Raw genomic sequence first — 21,457 nt, forward strand, 5'->3', positions numbered from 1 at the left:
CATAATTGAAGACTGTCTATCCACATGTGGATCTGTCTGAATGGATTTCTGATTTGAACGTGTTTAGTTTTAGCTCATACGAGCTTGATTTTGTAATTACTGATATCAAGCCCCTCAGAGATTGGTAACGACAAGTTGTACATCCATCCAGATTATACTAATCTGATTGCAGATAAGCAGGCAAATTAGTAAATAGGAATAGTATGGCATGGATATGTTGCAAAACAATTCCATATTAGCTGGTATCTGCTATAATTGGTTAGAGAATGTGATATGCAGACCCTACAGCTGTGGGCCCATGCTCTCATGCCAGGTGGGATCATTGGATTCATAGTCAAGCTTGACTATTTTTGGAAATGTGGCTAAATTGGTACTATTAATAGAGATTATTTAAATTTTCATAGTTAAAAATGTGGGATGGAGGTGATTGCCCTTTCCGCCATTTACACTTTTCCGTATTGGAATTGAACAAGATGGTGAAAAACATTACATGAAAAAAGTACCGTTTTATTTTTTTTTTAAATCAGTTCAATTTAAATCATTAAAGGTGGAAATAATTTTTCTTTGGTTGTGCATATGTTCTTGCCCATAAACTTCTTTGAAATAATGTGCTGCCCAAATCAGGAGTAAAAACATGACTCAGACTGATTAATTTAGATCCTACTTAACAGGTTTTGATCAAAAATGCTATAAAAACAGTGTAATGTTGAACCTATGCAATTTCACAAAAAACACTATGAAAACAACTGCTTTGTAACTGAATAATTCTAGAGGACTAAGTTACTTTGGTATATCTGAGTACATTGTTCCTAACCCAAAAACCAGAAAACTTCCAGCCTACCACAATCGTTGCTATACAAAAAGCTTCATAAAGCAAAAGCATGTTTTTTTTTTTTTTTTTTTGGTAGTTGTTGGCGCATCGGCTTCTGTGGCCATAGTGCACCTCCCAAGGTTTTTGCAGTACTTTGATCCAAGTCCGAGGGGGGATTCGAACCCGCGACCTTTGGGTTGCCAGGCAGGCACTTTACCCACCTGGCTAGCCCGGTCGGCGCAAAAGCATGTAAAGATACATTAAGGATATAAAGGGAGGTTGCATGTCAGTTTTTTTTTTTCATATTTCTACAGTACGACTGATGAATTATTTAATCAAAATTATTAAATGTTTAACTAGTTAATATTAATTAGTTGAACGACTGTTTAACATTGCTCTATTTTACACTGAGCGGCAAATTTCTTAGGTAAATCCCATTTAAGAAATCAACCGCTCTATGAGAGAAAGAGGAATGTTGTGACAGACAATGAGCAGGAGGTAAAATACTCATATTAGGGCCACGCAAGAAGTATCTCATTCACCTGTGTCCTTAACCCTCAATGAACACACAGTACCAAGTACTACAGGTTCTCTTACCTTTTGTGTTTGGAGTCTCCATAAGAAAAAAAAAAAAAGCTCTCCTATTCACGAAGGAGGTTAAAGGACAAATTGAGTACTATAGATCTATAAGTTTAATTCTGTTCCAGGGAAAATAATGGAGTCAATGTTTAAACAGGTAATGCAGGATTACTTTAGCAGAATCCAGTTATACTGCAATTGCAACATGGATTAGTCGAGAGAGATCCCTGACCATCCGATTACTACTATGGCACAATGACAATGGAACTAGATTGAAAGGGGAAAAAAAAAATTCTGTCCTCACTTAGATTTCAGCAAAGCTTTTGATGCTGTTCCACACGAAAGATTTCTGTATGAATTGTAGTAAGTTACTGCTGTGGATAAAGGGATGTTGAGTGGTAGAAGATAGCGTGATTATTAATGGGTGCTGCTCTTGTTGGACTAATGTTATTAGTGGAATCCCTCAAGGCTTTGTTTTCAATACTTATATGATACTGATGAAGGCATATCAAGTTTAATGTCTAAGTTTGCTAATGGTGCTCTTAGAAAAGGATGTTATGGTGAATTCAGGGTATTCTAATGCAACAAGACCTAGAGAAATTAGGCAGATAGGCTGAGAAGTGGCAATTGAGGTTTAACATTGATCAATGCAAAGTTGATGCATATGGGTACCAATAATTTCAGAATAACATATCAATTGGGTGATACCACACCCAAGGTAGTGGAGAGAAAAAAAAAAAAAAAAAAACTAGAGGAATTCACAGCAGACTGCTGTAATTGTATAACAACTAGATGAAGTTTTCTGAGTGGTGGAGACATGGGTTAGGACAGCTCATGGGGTTCTCTCAACATATAGGAATTTTGCCAACAGGGTGTTTATCCCATTGTATGAAGCAATGGTCAGTCAGCATCCGAGTATTTCAAACAGCTCTGGAAGCTTCAATTTTAGGAAGAATGTAGATCTGTTGGAATAGGCACAAAGAAGAGCAGCAAGATTACTCAAGGGCATTAAATAATATTTTTTCCAAGAAAGACTTGTTCTGCAAATTGCAGTGACTGGACAGTAGGCATGCTTCAGTCGGGCAAGGAGACCGGACTAAGTGTTTAAGGCTTTAAATGGACTGAGTAAACTTGATGGAATTATAACTCTTTCTCACACAACACATAAGGGGACATAAATTTAAGTTGGAACACATGGTTATTGGATAGATGTACAAAAATATGCCTTCAGAGAGTAACTGATTGGTGGAGTAAACTTACATCTGATGTCGAAGTGGGTAGTTAAAACAAATTATTAGTTGAACTTTTTTTTTTGTTTGGCCGATGCTGTATAAGTTTTATTTCTTGCCACTTCTAATACTAATTCATTACATCTCATAAGACCTTGAAGGAGATGAAGTTCATTGATATACAGTCGATTCCGGTTATTTGGGACATATCAGGACTAGTGCATTTTGTCCCAATTAAGCGGCTGCCCCAATTATCCAAAGTTTCATGTAAATAGTTAAAAATACAATGGACCCCCGCTTTTCAATTGGTTCACTGTACAATCAAATCACGTTACGATGGACTTACCATAGTCAAGTACCGTTCACTATACGGTGTGTAGTAAGCGTCGGTCATTGTGATCACGTTTGTGAACTGAATTTTAATTCTATTAAACAGCGATTCTAATTAGCGAAAATAGGAGGAATATTATCCACAGGCTATAAAAGTAAAGATATATTAAGCACAAATTTACCCTTTATTACCTTACAGATTAAAAACGTGAAAATCAGAATAATATGTACATACTAACTAGTTGACATTTCTGTTCACTGACATTTGTGGGTGGGGGTTCAAATTTAAAAAAAGTAAAAAGATAAACAATCAATAACAAAAACACGGCCCAGAAATGGCAAGTAACACGATACGCACAAGTGAGAACGGAGTAACAAGTTACGAAGCTTTAAAAATAGGAATGAAGAGAAGATACTGAAAATTAATTTTTTTATATGATTGAAGATTTCATGGAAGTGTAAACACATTTCACCATAATAACCCACGGAATTTCAGCTGTCGGTATTATCGCAAATTCAATAAGATAGTTTACTATCCGTTTATGATAGATTGCACTTACAGAAAAGCCAAATAAACGGGTGACTACTAATTGTTTTATGATTGTGACCTCCAGAAATTCTGTCAGCTTGTCTCTGACCTTCACCGTATAATGAAGGTCGGAGACAAGCATAGGGTAATCTCCAGTGCTGGGGTTTCCCGCCCTGATTAAATGGCATGTTGTCCCAATTAAGTGAAGTAAACCCTGGCTATTTATTCGATTGGGTTCTGTTTTTTAAGATTTGCCCCAAACAAATGGCTGCCCTGATTAAACAGTTTGGCCATTTTTGATATACAGTGGATTCTGGTTAATCGAGGCAGATTAACAAATGTATAAAGTTTATTTGGAGCAAATCTTAAAAAACAGAACCCAATCGAATAAACAGCCAGGGTTTACTTCACTTAATTTGGACAACATGCCGTTTAATGGACACTGCTCATCGTGGACTAATGTTATTACTGAAGTTCCTCAGGGTTCAGTGTTGGGTCCATTATTGTTTTCTGTATTTATAAATAATATTGATGATGGTATATCAAGCTTAATAGTAGTAGTAGTAGTGGCACATGATGCAAGAAAGCAAGTGTAGGAGCTTATGCAGCATCAGCCAAAAAAAAAAAAAAAAAAACACACCATTCCCTCCAAATGCCTGTCCAGTTCCTCCTTAAATTTATTTAACCTATCAACTTCCACAACGACAGATGGAAGTTTGTTCCAGCAATTAACCACCCGCTGGCTAAAGGCAAATTTCCGCACATCTATTCTACATAATGTCCAAGTTTGCAGACGATACAAAGGTTGGCAGGGTTGTTAAGGACACTACTGACGCTATGCTGCTGCAACAGGATCTGGAAAGGTTGAGCAGATGGGCTGAGAGGTGGCAAATGAAGTTTAGCATTAACAAATGTAGAAAGTACTACATATGGGGAACAGCAACCCCAGAGCAACATATCAACTCTGTGGTACTACACTGACAGTGGTAGAGAATGAAAAGGACCTGGGGGTAATTGTGCAGGCGAATATGAAGTTCTCTGAGCAGTGCAGACGGGCTGCAAGAGTAGCTCATGGTGTCTTGTCAATGATATACAGGAATTTTTCTAGCAGGGATAAGGAGATGATTATTCCCTTGTATAAGGCAATGGTCAGGCCACACCTTGAGTACTGTATACAGGTCTGGAGGCCTCATTTCAAGAAGGATGTAGAGCTGCTGGAACGAGTACAGAGAAGGGCAACAAGATTAGTGAATGGAACAAAGGGTTGCTCTTACAAAGAAAGGCTTAAGTTTTGCAAATTAGTGTCTGGAGACTAGGCACCGGCAAGGTGATCTGATAGAGGTGTATAAAGCCTTGAATGGTTTGAGCATGCTCAATGCTGATGGGATTCTTCCTCTTGCTCAGAATAATCACCTGAGAGGGCATAAATTCAAATTGAGGAAAGACAGATGTAGGATAGATGTGCAGAAATTTGTCCTAAGCCAGCGGGTAGTTGGTTGGTGGAACAGACTTCCATCCCTTGTTGTGGAAGTTGATAGCCTAAATAAATTTAAGGCTCAGCTGGACAGGTATTTCGAATGAGCGGAGGGGTGAAGTGGAAGTTTTTTTTTTATTGGCTGATGCTGCATAAGCTTGCTTTCCTGCATCATATGCCTCTACTAATGCTAATCGGGGCAGGGAACCCCAGCACTGGAGATTACCCTACGCTTGTCTCCGACCGAACCACGTTGCCCCGATTAACCGGTGGATCAAATAACCGGAATCCACTGTATATCAAAAATGGCACATTTATTATAAAATTAATCTTAACATTTTATGGCCTCACCTTGAACATACTGTCTCATGCAAAAATTTGTAAAGCTTTTTAACTTATATTTTGATGAAAGTGTGCTGGGAAATATTAAAATGGTAATTATATTTGTTCCTTCAATTAAATGGGACATGTACACATGTTATTCATATTTTAACTTTTATATTGTTTTAGTGAAATACTGTGAGGTCTAAAATGAAAAACACGTTAGAACACCATAGTAAATTCTTATTTAATCTTTCCATGTTTATAATATTTATATACACAACTAAACTTTTTTTTTTTTTTTTTTTTGATATGAACAAAATGTACTGTTGAAGCCTATTGCTTCTCTGAGAATAGGTTCTCGGACAGTAAACTAACTGTTTCCATAAATAACGGTTCATGTGGCAAGAGAAAGATTTCAACTGATGCTTGTCACATGATTGTCTCTGTTCAACAACTATTCATGGTAATGGTAGAATGACATTAATTCCTGCTATTTACTGAATTTCAGTCATTCAGTGAGACATGAAACTGGAAAATCTATTTTCACAGATATTAAATGACTAATATCTGTTAAATGACAAATATTAAACTAATTTCACAGATATTAATTTTTCTCATATAGCTAGTTAAAATTGATCATTAGGAGATTCCCAAAAGTGAGTGAATATTTTAACTGAAACATCAGTTCTATTTTTTCATATGACTGAATACATTTGAAAGAATAGAAATGATAAATTTTTAAGTGGATATTCAAGCACTTATGGGTTACACATGGGGTAAAAAAAAAAAAAAAAAAAAAATGACATCTTTGATCATGAAATAATTTAAAAAAAGTGAATATATAATAATTCAGCAAGAGAGCAAATCAATACACAATTCATTGTACAGTTATTTTATAAATATCACATGCTGCCATTATAAATTGACATACTGCTTTTCAAATGACTTAAGTAATAGGAACTAAACATATAATCTTGGCACCTCCTTGAAATAATATACCCAAATTAAGCATATCTTTATAAGTTACAGTCCCCATTTGTCAGAGATTCTGAACTTTACTACTGTACAAGTAAAGATACTTTGAGAATCAAGAAACTTCTCAAACACAAAAAAAAAAAAATCTCAGATTCATATTGAGAAAAGATATACAAGTCTGGAAATTTATTTAGAAATAAAATAAATATATTTATTGTCACAAACACTGCTATGCTTAACTAATGTCAGTATACATATGAATTATGTGGATTTTATGTTATGCATTACTTAATATTCATTACATAGAGAATCTAGAACTGAACCTAATTTTTTATTTTTTTTGTTCTAGTGATCTACAGCTAACTCTTATTCATTCATGTTGTAGTTACAACAAAACCATTATAAAGTCAGTTTTGTCAATATCTTAAATCTATTTTGTACATCTTTCCAACTATACATTTGTTTATTTCTCTGCAGAGTAATACCAATTTGCAGCAGTCTTTTTCTAAATTTTCAATCTGTTCATAGCTGTAGCATTTTCTAGTACATCATCACCAACAAATCTTTATTGGAAAAGGGAAGGAGGGAAACGCAAGAATTTTTCTGCTTTTAAACTATATTTCTCTTTGTTTTATATCCAAATGAAATACACTCCATCGATGTAATAAACTCTACACCTTCTATTCTTTAAGAAGAAAATTTTGGTTCTGAAAATTTTAACTATCCTCCTTACTCTTTAATCCTCCTTTCTCTTTGTTTTATATCCAAATGAAATACACTTCATTGATGTAATAAACTCTACACCTTCTATTCTTTAAGAAGAAAATGTTGGTTCTGAAAATTTTAAAAATCCTCCTTACTCTAAGCATTGCAGCGGATTCATAATACAATAACTTACAGCATCCACAGTATAGTATACACAAGAAAAATTAAGTTATATGAACAGGATATGCTTTACGATGACAATCTGAAGCAGTGTACATAGTTTGAGAGCAGCAGAAATAATATAAAAATAAAATACACAAAATTAACACTTTTTTCATCATGGACGGTTAGGAGGTGCACAAGTGTCAATATTCCATTAAAATTAGCAAACATGATATCAGCTTTCACGTCCATGACTTCATTACCACATTTATGTCACTTTTTTTGTTTTTATAAACAAGTACGCAAGTGGTCTCAAATCTGAAGAGAACTCCTTTTACTCTAGATCCCAAATTCAGTTGAATCGTTATTTGAGTATTTTTTTAAAAAGATGGTAAGGTATCTACAAAAAGGAAGACATTAGAGTTCTCCATTTACTTTGTTCTTTAGTTGATCTATTTCAGAATGCTGTGGGGCATCTCGTGAATCTATCTGCAACTGATATATCTGGTCATATCCAACATCCTCTGAACTGCTATTACTTCTGCTTAAATTCAGTCCATCAAAAAACCCACTAATATGGCTGAAGTTATTTTGGGTATTAGGAGTGTTGTGGTTGTCATCACTACCAAGATTTTCCAAAGTCAATGTTAATCTTCTGTTAAGATCTGTCTGTTGAGTCACCTGTAAAGAGATAAATTTTAATTATAAGCAGAGAACTTCCTATGTATGACTTGTAATTATAAAATAATAAGATTTATTTCGTTGTGCAGTTTCTACATAGTGATTAGGTATGCTGGATGATATAAGTTTTTATTTATTTTATCATTTCATCTATTTCATTTCTGCTGTAGCAGTTGAAGAGAGCTGATGTGTTTCAATTTGGCTGAAGGTGATTAACATCTGGTGTGTGGTAGAAAAAATTTTTGTTTAAAGTTTGTTTAAATTTAATCCTTAACTTTTCTAAGTATTTCTGCTAAGTTAAATTCTTTTCAGTAACTTCGGTAATTTAAATTCTATAAATTGGAAGGAAAACTACCTCCCTCCATCTTCTTTTGGCGGGAAATATTACCTACAAATTGCCATTTTGTTTATATTTGGTACTCCTAGTTACTAAAGAGTATTGTAAATTCTTAAATATTCTGTATTGTCACTGATTTGTTGTAGAGGATACAGTTCCTACAAGAGTGGTCAAGAACCCTTCTAATAGAAGGGTACTTGATTGAAAAATATCTCATTTTTCATTAACTGTCTTCAAGTTGCCTTACTGGCTACTTTTCAACCAAACTTTGCCTCTAACTCCCTAACCACCCTACCCAAAATTAAATCACTAAACCATTAGAGACACTGCTTATTTTTGTCACCCACTTAACCCGACATCTTCCTCGGAAAAAAATATTTAAAATTAACATTTTCTTAAATTGTATGCAGAGGTGTACTTGCTGTGGCCACAGTTTCATAGTATCCACAAACAATAGTACTCATATCATACTGTTAATTCCTATTTGAAGCCTTTTTTGAACTTGAAGAGGACTTATAAATACATTATTTTTATTTTCAGAATCCTTTAGATTTGTGTGCAACTTCTATTTCTATATAACATTATTTAATTTTCACCGACACTGCTACCACCTCGTGTTGATAACAGACTGGCTCTTCTGCCGCCTACTTACATTTAACTGTTTTGTAAAATACAGTCGATTCCGGTTATTTTGGACAAATTGGGACTAGTGCTTTGGTCCAATTAAGCAGTTGCCCCAATTATCCGAAGTTTCACGTAAATAGTTAAAAATACAATGAACCCCCGCTTTACAATTGGTTCACTGTATGATGTGTAGTAAGCGTCAGTCATTGTGATCACATTTGTGAATTCAATTTTAATTCTATTAAACAGGGATTCTAATTAGCGAAAATAGGAGGAATATTATCCACAGGCTATAAAAGTAAAGATATATTAAACACAAATTTATCCTTCATTACTTCACCAATTAAATGATATGTGAAAATCGGAAGAATATACGTAATAATCGGAATAATTAATACATACTGTAATATGTACATACTAACTAGTTGACATTTCTGTTCACTGACATTTGTGGGTGGGGGTTCAAATTTAAAACAGTAAAAAGATAAGCAATCAATAACAAAGAACACGGCACACACAAATTGCAAGTAACACAATACGAGCAAGCGAGAACGGCGTAACAAGTTACGAAGCTTTAAAAATAGGAATGAAGAGATTCTGAAAATTAATTGTTTTATACGATTGAAGATTTCATGGAAGTGTAAACACATTTCACCATAATAACCCACAGAATTCCAACTGTCGGTATTATCGCAAATTCAATAAGATAGAGTTTACTATCCGGTTATGATAGATTGCACTAACAGAAAAGCCCAATAAACAGGCGACTGCTAATTGTTTTTGTTTTATGTTTGTGACCTCCAGAAATCTAACAGAACCACATGGTACGGTCTCCTGCCCCAATTAAACAGCATGTTGTCCCAATTAAGCGAAGTAAACCCTGGCTATTTTCTCGATTGGGTTCTGTTTTTTAAGATTTGCCCTAAATAAATGGCTGCCCCAATTAACCTGTGGCCCAAATAACTGGGATCCACTATTAGAATTTTTATTAAGCCTTTTCCTTATGGGACATTTATATGGAAAATTTCAATGTGCTTTTTTTAGGCTTACCCACGTTTTGATTATGACAATCTAAATAGTTTAAAATTATTCCCTCCCTAAGTTCTAAATTTTTATTAAAATTTTCTAACTATTTGAAACTAGTTTGTTCTAAGTTTATTGGTATTTATTAACCTTAATCTACTGTTTTTAAACTGTTACACTTTTATCATGGTTGATAAGATTTCTGCCTCTGATGTTGATTACGAAACAAGTTTAGCGGGAGCCAAAGAACTGTTTGCTAATATTTTATTACATACGATGCACTGTGCATCTTTATTTCCAATATTATTAGTTTATTCCTGTATTTTCACTTCAGATTTTTGGGGAACAAAAGACTGCGATTGTTCATCCTCACTTTGAAGTGTGACAATATTGTGTTCATTTTCATCGACCACAGTTGCAATACTAGAAATAGTACTGCAATATAAAAACTGCATATAACTTCTTGTTTTAAAGGTATTTTTTCCACCACAAATCCACGGTCATTTATTTTAATAATAATATTTTGAAATATTGATAATTATCAAAATTTTTTACAAGGAAGTGAGTTTAGTTATGATAACGGTTCGCTCCACTCTCTCCTTCAAACTGTGTACTCCAGGCTAAATCACATACGAATGGCATATTAGATCACTACATTGCTAGCTTTTTCGTAGATGTCATTACTTCTACACGTCTCTGTGCAAAAGCCCACCAAATAAAGTGTTCTGCGGTCTATTTGATTACTAGTCTATGCCAGTGTATTAATAACAAAAAAAAAATAATGTTAAAAATTATGATACAAAAGTGGTGAACACTACAAATATGCAAAATTTATTTATTTTTTTAATTATTAATTACGATTTTTTAGGGAACATTACTGTTCCACCGAACACAGTTTGGGAAACACTGATTTAATTGATCTTCTTTGTACATTTTCTTGCTTTTCTCTTAAAAATACTAATTGGGTAAATTTCAGCTCTATTCTTTGTTCTCAACTCTCTTCTTCCTAAATTCTCTTCCAAATTTGTCTCCTGATGACAATGAACAATTTTTTTTAGGCTGCTTCGCTTTCCTTCAGGAAAAAGGTCCATAGAATAAATTTTACTCCCTGGTGGAATCAGAATCTTATGATTGCCTGTTTGAGCAATTTTCAAGCATGATGTCTTTTTCAGCCCTTCGCTGACATTCAACAACTCAATGGCAGAGAATATACTAAGCTGATTACTCCAAGTAAAATAGAAACTTGGTGCAAATTTTTTTTTCAAGATTGGTAATAAGGACCTCTGAAGTTTAACATACACATTCATTATCTGAGTCCCTGCAGTTATGTAGATTTGAAAATTAAAGAATTAAAGCTTTTTCCCTTGAGAAAATTGACAAAAGCACTTGCATATTTTTTGAGAACAATCTTCTTCATGATCATGCAACAAAAGTTAAGCGCGAAGTTAAAGACATAACTAAATGCTACAACATAATTTCATCAGAAAAAATATGGCAAAAAAAAAAAAAAAAAAAAAACACGAACAGCTCTAGATTCATTCTTTATTCGTACAACTGAAAAATTGTGTAACTTCAATAAACTTTATTTAACTTTACATTGTGCAAAATATTATAAGAACAAAAATATCTAATAAAATAATTTTCTCATTTTTCAGTTCTTTCATCCATTTTTTTACTATGTAAAAGTACTGTACATAATAAACATTATAATATCGATGTAGATACACCATACACGATTCTTAAAGAAAAACTACAGTAGTGGTGTGAAAGGCATCATTTAATTTTTATCTCTTATTGTGCTCATCCTTCATCAGTTGCCCATGTATTGCATTACCTTGAATAAGTAACGCTTCACTTGCAATACCAGGGTACCTGCCCACCCACCGATGAAAAGCCAACTAGCTTTGAAACAGTGCCCACTGAGAATAAGTAACAATAGTCTTCTCTATTAGTGAAGCATTACTTATTCAAGGTAGTGCAATACATGGGCAACTTGTTGTGAAGGATGAGCACAATACGAGATACAGATGAAATGATGCCTTCACACCACTATTGTAGTTTTTCTTTAAGAGTTGTCCATGGTGTATCTACACTGATATTATATAGATATAGAATCTTAAACTCTTAAAATATTATGTCTAGTTGTATTTAGTTTTATTTAAATAATAAACATTACAAAAATTTGGTGGTAGTAGTTGTGGCATTTGATGCAAGAAAGCAAGTGTATGAGCTTATGCAGCATCAGCCAAAAAAAAAAAAAAAAAAAACACACCATTCCCTCCAAATGTCTGTCCAGTTCCTCCTTAAATTTATTCAACCTATCAACTTCCACAACGACAGATGGAAGTTTGTTCCAGCAATTAACCACCCGCTGGCTAAAGGCAAATGTAATTTCCGCACATCTAATCGCCATCTGTCTTTTCTTAATTTGAATTTATGCCCCCTTAGGTTCGTAATCTGAACAAGTGGAAGGATCCCATCAGAATTCAGCGTGCTCAACCCATTCAAGGCCTTATACACCTCAATCAGATCATCGCGCAGGTGCCTAGTCTCCAGCCACTGCAATTTGCAGAACTTAAGCCTCTCTTGGTAAGAGGATCCCTTCATTCCCCTTACCAATCTTGTTGCCCTTCTCTGTACACGCTCAAGCAAATCTACATCCTTCCTAAAACGAGGCCTCCAGACCTGCACGTAGTACTCAAGGTGTGGCCTGACCATTCCCTTATACAGAGGGATAATCACCTCCTTTTCCCTGCTATCAAAATTCCTATATATCATTGACAAAACCCCATGACCTGCCCTGGCAGCCTGTCTGCATTGCTCAGAAAACTTCATATCTGACTGCACAATTACTCCCAGGTCTTTTTCATTTTCTATCACCTTAAGTGTAGTACCACACAGTTGGTACGTTTCTCTGGGGTTACCTCTACCCATATGCAGTACTTTGCATTTGTCAAGGTTAAACTTCAGTTGCCACTTCTTAGCCCATCTGCCCAAATTATCTAGATCCTGTTGCAGTAGCACACTGCCATTACTGTCATTAACAACCCTGCCAACCTTTGTATCATCTGCAAACTTCGACATTAAGCCTGATATACCTTCATCAATATCATCGATAAATATACAAAACAACAGTGGGCCTAACACTGAACGCTGTGGGACTCCACTAATAACATTAGTCCAAGAAGAGCAGCACCCATTGATTACCACCCTCTGTCTTCTCCCACTTAACCATCCTTTTATCCATTGTAACAACTTAACCTTAATACCATTCTGCTCCAATCTGTACAATAGTCTTCCATGCACAACAGTGTCAAAAGCTTTCCTGAAATCCAAATATATGATATCAAAATTATTTTTTGCATCCAGTTCCTTTGTAACCACATCATAATATCCTATCAAATTTGTCAGACAAGACTTTCCCTTAACAAACCCATGCTGTGTCTGAATTATTGCTGCAGTCTTGTCTAGATGATCCTGCAATGCATCTTTAACCAGTGACTCCATTATTTTACCCAGAACAGAAGTTAAACTAACTGGTCTGTAATTACTCGTGTCACCCTTCGATCCCCCCTTTGTGAATTGGGGATACATTTGCACATGTCCAGTCTGTGGGAACCTCCCCTGAGTCCAAGGATGCTCTCATAATTATGGCTAAGGGTTTGCTTAGTTGCTTTGCTGCCTCCTTTAATATAACTGGATAGATCCCATCCACACCAGGTGCTTTTCTTATGTTTAACTTCAACAATTTCTCCTCCACTTTGCTTTCAGTTATTACAAAATCATTAAGTATCCTGCTACAATTTGATAACCTTCTGCCATTTTCAAACCTTAATAATTCCTCATGTGTGAATTTAGATGCAAAATACTCATTCAGTTTGTTTGATATCTGAGCAGGATCATCAACAGTCGAACCATCGGTGTCAAGTGGACCAATCAGATTCATCCCCTTCCCGTTTTAAGTGGAATTTTCTGGAACCAATTATCCTCAGATAACGAGGATCCCCTGTACATATAACTGCTAGAAACAATTTATTATCCTCTGGTATTTAGTTCCATTATTCCATTTCTTGTTCCTCTGTTCACTCTGAATCTATATTGATCATCTCCTACACATTCTTCAATTCTTCTCATTATCCTCCTCAATATCACTCCCTAATATAATTTGAGGCATGTTTTGATGCTTATTGTTCTGTAGTTGCTGCAATCTAGGCTGTTTTTTATCTTGGGTATAGGGATCATTTATTGCTTGCTTATAATCATCAAGTAGCTCTCCTGTCATGTAAATATCATTCATAAGTTCTGTGATAGTCTCCAAATCACTTTCATTGATATTCTTGAAGAATTCTATTGGAATATTATCCATTCCACAAGTCTTTCCATTCTTTATTCTCTTTATTGCTTCTTCTGTTTCTTCCCTCATAATTGGTAACCCAAATTCCTCTTCTGGGATTTCCTCTCTATTTGTACTGTCATACAGCTTTTCTCCATATTCTTTTCATCTTTCCACGATGACATCATAATATTTTACTATTCTTGTCCTTAACTCCTCCTAGGAGTCTTCTTTCCTTCTGTTGAATTTCTTTTATGATCCTATGCATTCTGTTATTGTCATGTCCTTTATCCAGGTACTCAATTTCTTTACACTTTTCTTCATGCCATCTTTGCTTTTCCTGCCTACATCTTTTTCTTAGAGTGGAGTTTAACACCTTGTACTACCCTCTATCATTTCTTTTCATCTTTCTTCTCTCTTCCATCATGCCCTGAGTTCCTTCTGAAATTCATGTTTTCCTTGCAATTTTCCTTTGATATCCTATTCCCTCCTGATTTTTGTTGTATAATTCCTTTAATCCTGTTCCTCTTTCATTTAGCATGCCTTCTGTTGAGTTGCTAGCTTTTATTTTTCTCTTTAGTTTATCATTAAATGCATCTATTTTGTTCCTGTTTCAAAATTCTTCCAAGTTCCAATTATTTTTCTTGTTACTCTTTCTCATCTTTTTTAGTTATCTTTATCCTACAGCCTACTGTATTGTGGTCTGGGCTGCAGTCTGCACCCGTCACAGCTTTGCAGTTCTTCATATTATTTTTATATCTCTTAGATATTATAATGTAGTCAATTTGGTTTCTAGTAATTCCATCAGGTGAAATCCAAGTGTGCCTGCTATTACTTTTTTGTTCGAACCAGGGGTTACCAATCCACAAATCATATTTATTACAAAATTCTACCAAATGACCTCATGGACCTACTATGTTTCCATCTCTACCCTGTCCTGCCTTTGCATACCCACCACAGTTTAACATTATGACATATGTAACACAGAGTAAAACTTACTCCATGATAATATATGTATTGTTCTGCATATTTTGTGCAACAAAAACCAGCACACCTGATGTATGGTTCTTTAACTAAAGATAAAGAATGAAATAAAGCGGAAATTCAGAATTTTTTTTAAAAAAATTCCAATATACTGGTAAAGCCACAGTTTTAATATATTTTTTTTAATGAAAAAGGAGGAGAAACTATGTTAGGAAGGAGAGCAGAAGGGTTTGAAAAGATAGTGTGTTATAAATCCAGAGAGTGAGCAGTTATGTGTGTGTGCTGCTACACTCCTGTAATGACCACTTTGCTAATCCATCTACTCCTATTAATTCCATGCAATTAAAGAATTCCATGCATTCTTGATAAGCCGGACAGATACAAATAAAACCAGGGGATCCTACCAATGAGCTTGACATTGAGTCAATGCTCACCAGTATCCCTCCATTTGTGTTTTCTTTTATAAACTACTTAAGAGAATATTTGGAAGAAAAAAGAAAAGGAAGAAAAGCCTAGTCCATAGGAACAGTTTACAGTTTGAGTGGAAAAAAGTGCTGACCTGATATTAACAGAATTTCAATGTTCCAATCCATCAATACACATTCAAAAACTTTGCATTGCCATTATAGATATGAAAGTTGGTGGTATGTCCTATTTTAAAATTAGATTGCTTCATTTATTTAAATCAGAGATTAAGAATTTTTATTGTATTATTAAATTTTAACACTTAAAACAGACATGCAGGTCTGTGTCAGTTTATTATATTATTTTAATTGACTTTATATACATTATAATTGTGACTCATTTTCTTTGGTGGTGCAAGTAATTTTTTTTATTGGTATAATCAATTAGAAAACTAAGTTTTAGTTTAATTATGTGTTAACTTTGATCTTAATTTTCTCTTAAGTTATTTATGAAAACAAAATAACAGTGGCATTACCTTTGCTTGCAAAATGATTATTCTTTCTTTCAGAACCTTAAGCTATAATTCTTATAATTCTTAAGCTATTTATGAAAACAAAATAACGGTGGCATTACCTTTGCTTGCAAAATGATTATTCTTTCTTTCAGAACCTTCACTTCACTTTCATCATTGCCTTGCAAATATCCTGTAGTCATAAGTTCTTGGTTCTATAAATAACAGTAAACTTCAATGAATTAAAGTTTAAGTAATTTTTTTTTCTTAAATTTGTTTATTTTTACTCTGCTTTAACCCCATTAAAAGTTTTTTTGTTTTTTTTTTTCATTTATTTTTTTATTTTGTTAACTTGGTTGTGTGGGCTGAATTTTCACACCTTACATTTGGGGATCTGTACAAATATTACTTGCATGTGAAAAAAAATATTTTTCTTTGCACTTTCCTAATCAAATAAAAATTTGACTAGGAAAAAAGATGTTCCCAAAAATTTTAAATAAAAATAAGTGACCACTAAAACACAGCACCTTTTCTGAAATTATATTCTATGGTTCTAGAATCCAGAAGTAAATGAACTCTTGGGGGACCCCAGTGCAAAATCCAATTTGTGGTCCATTGTTAGGCTGCCAAAGGAAACTTCACTGCACCCCAGAACAGTATCTTTACGACTTTGTAGTTCAACGAGAAAGGTCACAATGAATTTATGTGCATGTGATAAGGACCACAAACAGCATATATTAAGGGATACTGCTCACAGAAATTGGCCTAATCTCATTCAAAGGCATGTTGTAAACAGAGTGGGCCTCTAAAAATGTGAGGAGTGATGTATTCCACACTTCTAAATGCTTTCATTAGTTCAACATAAAAATGCCTATGATATTCTGGGAGAACCTGGTGTGTTACACCAATCTGTTACTTGTATGTTATGCTTCTGCTAGTATCATTTAATACCATGCAGATTTCACCTTCATTTATTACTCTCTCATAAACCTCAATCAGATGAGATGCCTTGTAAGATAATTACAAAACTCTGTAGCCCACATATTCAATCTCTCATTGTATGGTTATCGTTTGGCAATCTCATAAAGTGTGTTGCCTGTCTTCATACCTTTTCAAAAAGTTCGATGTGCATTCAGCACAAACAAACATACTATGTCCAACACCTCTTTGGTGTCCTGGACATAGTATTCCAAATGTGGTTTTCACAATTGCTTTATAGAGGAGAATTAAAACTTTCCAATCTCTACAAGTTGTTCCACAAATCATTGACAGGATACCAATTAAATATTTCTTCTTCTACTGTTTTTAATTCAACCTCCTCCAAATGTATAATTTATTTTGGGGCTGTTGTTTTTCCAAATGTAAAATTTTGCATTTTACAGCATTAGAACAGAGTTTCCACTTATCTGACCATTCCTGAAGCCTATTTAAATCATCCTAAAGGAGTACTGCTTAGCACTTAACCACTCTCACAATTATCACATCATATTCAAATTGACAACACTATATCCTTTCATCATTTAAGAAAATCAGAAAGAGGAGTGGTCCATAAACTGATATCTGAGAGCCCCCACTCCTAACACTAGCCCATTTTGAAGAGTAACTATTAATTACAACCATTTTCCTCCAGTTATGTATCCATCCCATAATCCATCTAAAGATCTTACCTGTGATCCCAATATGCTCCAACTCACATGGAAAACTCCTGTATGGAACAAGTCAAATGCTTTGCTAAAGTCCAAATAAACAATGTCAAAGTTATTTCCTGCATCCAACTTGAGTGATACTGCCATAATAGTTTTTCAGGTTAATAAACAAGACTTCCCTATACAAAACTGTGCTAAGTCTCTTGAGAGAATAGTTTCTATCTAAATGACTTTATATTGCATTCTTACCCATCAACTCCATAACTTACTACCAGTGAAGTCCCACTGTCCAGTCTGACTTGCGCCTCTGTAGTTGGGTGGGCAGGAGCAGCAGTACGTAGCACACACTTCTTGATTAGACTGGGGTTCGAGCCTGTGACCACCAAATATGGAGGATTGGGAAAGGTCAGGGAATGACCACCGCATATCCCTGGAGCAATTTGTTGCTAATGCTCCTAAAAACCAAATAACAACAACAACCAGTCTGACTTCAGTGAAAAAAATTCAGTGGCGGGAAAAATGCCTTAACCTTGCGAAGAACTGCTGAGGATGGTTCTTCTACAAATCAGGACTTTATACTCTACGCTACTTGTTGCCTCTTTATCAAAGCTAACTGTAGTGGAACGTGATACAGCCAAAGGGGATGCCAAGTTTTTGTGTGTGCCTGTTGCAAACAGTGTGAGGAGATCAAGTAAATCCAGTGTTCTGATGAGCAAATTTGAGTGCTTCAAGAACAGAGTTGATGCCAATGAGGAAATTAAAATGAGACCCATCAAGCCCTCAGCTGTCTATATCAATGCTAGGGCATACACATGTGCATCAGACAAAACAGTGCTATACAGCAAAACAGAAACATTCATACCACAGGAAATATCTGTTGTCAGGAAAATGGGAAATATAGTGCAAAAAGGACAGGTAGAATAGGACAAGGGGCTAAAGTTAATCACAAAGAAGTTTTTGTCCTTCAAGGGCACAAAAGGTGACACTTGTACAGGCTGGTGCTAATGATATTAAGAACAGGAGATCTGAAGATTTACATAACAAGTTCATTGCAAATTTTTAGGAAAAGTTGTGAATTAGGATTAAATTTGAAAATGTCTTCAATGCTGCCCAAGCATGATAGGAGAAAGTACATGATGAGACACCTGTCAATCAATTTGCTGTAGGGAGACTATGCAAGGCTAGTGGGGTAGAATTTTTCACAGCATGGTCTGTGCTCGTCAAAAGGTAACTGTTTTTATAGGGATGGGATACACTTAAATAGAAGTGTATACAAGAATATTTGCTGGTACTATCAAGACAGCGTTAGGCAAGTCAGAAAACTGCTAGCTTGGGAGGAGGACAGACTAACAATTAACATTAGTTGCAAGCAGATGTTAAGTGATCCTTGCTGTTTCCGTGACATATAGAAGCCTGAAAAGCAAGGACTCTGAGATTACAAGGATGCTGGGGTCCTTGTACGACAAGCAAATAACAAGCAAGCTATACTTGCTTATACATGAATGCCACAAACAAATTTGATGAATTTGTGATCAAACCATCAAATGCAAATATTGTCAGGATATCAGAGACATGGTGTCAATCAGATATAAGGGATTCAGAATTTAAATATGGGGAGTACAATGTGTACAGAAAGGAAAAGAGGGATTATGCTCTTAGATAAAAAGCACGCAAAATTTAAGGTAGTGTACCCAGTTGATGTTGGTGACCAGTTCAATGTTGAATCCATTTGGTGAGACATAGGCACTAGGAAAACTGAAATGAGAGTAAAAATCTGATTGACCAAATGACTGTGCTGAGTGCAGTGAACAACTACACAGACAAACAGAATGGGATAGTAAATCAGAATGTCTCATAATAAAGATTTTAGCTTTCCAGATATTGACTGAAAATTTTGGGTTGGTCACTCACACAGTAGCATAAATTTTCTGGATTTAATGGGAGACTTTTTTTTTTTTTTTTACCCCAATTAGGGTAGCAACAAGAGAAAGTAATTCTCTTGAAGAATTACTTTCTCTTCTAATAATGAAGAATTCTCTTCATTATTAGCAGTGACTCTTTGTGAATCAAGAATATACAGAAAAAAGAAACACTAGGGTGGCAGAGATCGTAATATTGATGTGGGATCTAATTAAAGATATAACTAAAGGGAATAACTTAATATAACTTATAGATATAACTAAAGGTAAAAGAAAGGGATTTTGCTTTTTTGAAAGCAACTACAATGGTTGCAGACAAAGGTTACAAAGGTTGCAGTTTAAACTCCTTTCAGTGGGACCAACTGATGACGTTACCAACTGCAAATTCTAAATGGGAAGCATGAGGAAGCACTCGTAAAGGCTACTAAGCTTTAAGAGATACTGTTTAAGGTTTAGATCTAAATGGATGTCAGATGAAATGATGAAACTCCTGGTAGAAGAAAAATGCATGGGATGATTATAAATTAGCAAGGGACACAGAAACCTACAAACTAGTCTGCAATCAAGTCACTAAAGCTGCATTTGTGCAGTGCTGTTTTTGATGCAATGTTGCATGTAACAACATGTATTAAGGTGTAAGAAGCACATGTTTAGGGTTTTATGCCTCTTGCTGTTCATACAAGGCATGTTACTCTTCTAGTTTAGTCTAGAAAATGTCACAGGAAGTGTTACATTCTGCAGTTGTTGCCATTATAATTTCACATAAATGTAAACAAAAGTGAAAAGCTGGATGTGTACTTTTCTTGAAAGTTGCAAATCATGTGTGAACATTCTGGAAGAAATCAGAATAGATGACAACAATCTCTTCAAAAATTTTACAAGAATGTCCACAAGTGATTTTGTGGTTTTGGCAGATTATAATTTTGGCTAAAAATGCAAATAATTCCTTGCTAATAACAGTAGAATGAAAAGCATGAATCGCACTGGCCCACTAGATATGAATGGCATAATTATTGATGATCCTGTTCAGGTCAATGACAAATAAAAAATTTCTTCCACCTAGTAGTTCCTTTATCTGGATATTCTTAATGCATGAAGAGTCACTGTTGACAATCAGATCAAGAGTATTGCTTTCTCTTGTTGCTACCTACATAAATGCACAAAAGTTTTTAGGGATAGGAATACCAAATTTATAATTGGGAGGTAAACAGTTTTGTGATAACTGAGAAGAAAGTGGAGAAATTGATACTAAAAGTAAATAAGGCACCTGGGGCTGATGGCATCTAACCAATTATATTAACAGAAGCAGCAAAGAGGTAAGCAAACCTCTGTTTGCTTACCTCTTTGCTGCATTTTTACACTAGATGTAAAAATGTCACCATGTGTTGGATTAAAGGAAGAAGCAAGTAACTGCAGACCTGTAAGGTTGAATTATGTTCCAGGAAAAATAATGAAATCATGGTTAAAGAAATACAGTCAGTCCTCGTATAGCACGATAGTTGTGTTCCTAGAAACCCTCGTGCAATGCAAAATCGTGCAATATAAACAACAGGCCCTATGGGAAAAATAGGGTTAGGTGCCAACCACCCAAGATTGAACACACATTTGTAACGAAAACATTACCAAACACAATAAATAATCATAATAAAATAGTTACGTATTTTATTACGACTATTACGTAATAAAATATTGCTAATGCTTTTGCTTCTATCGTAAGCAAACTTGTGTTTTGTTTGATTTTCTATCCAAACAGATGACAGCCATTCCATCTCTTCCAATTCTTTGTGTCTTAATCTAATGGATTTTAATTACACTTTGAGTTGTTTCTGCTATGAAAGTTGTTTTTATTTTCTCTGCATTCTTTGTAATTCTCGGC

The 21,457-nt window shown here is 34.9% G+C and overlaps 1 protein-coding gene across 2 annotated transcripts in view; it reads right to left on the reverse strand.

Annotated features, from left to right (window-relative positions):
* Positions 1 to 6,496: 6,496 nt before the first annotated feature.
* Positions 6,497 to 21,457, reverse strand: part of LOC150087906 (ecotropic viral integration site 5 ortholog-like) — a 293,698-nt gene continuing 278,737 nt past the window's right edge. For both annotated transcript variants that reach the window (XM_090369261.1, XM_090369262.1), the window contains 2 exons: positions 16,139 to 16,231; positions 6,497 to 7,799 (listed from right to left, as the gene is read on the reverse strand). In XM_090369261.1, the coding sequence (XP_090225387.1) occupies positions 7,536 to 7,799; positions 16,139 to 16,231 (357 nt within the window). In that variant the 3' untranslated portion in view covers positions 6,497 to 7,535. The remainder of the gene's footprint in view (positions 7,800 to 16,138; positions 16,232 to 21,457) is intronic.

Source organism: Mastigoproctus giganteus, chromosome 3 (assembly GCF_048544385.1).
Source record: "Mastigoproctus giganteus isolate SK-2022 chromosome 3, ASM4854438v1, whole genome shotgun sequence".
Lineage (NCBI taxonomy): Eukaryota > Metazoa > Arthropoda > Arachnida > Uropygi > Thelyphonidae > Mastigoproctus > Mastigoproctus giganteus.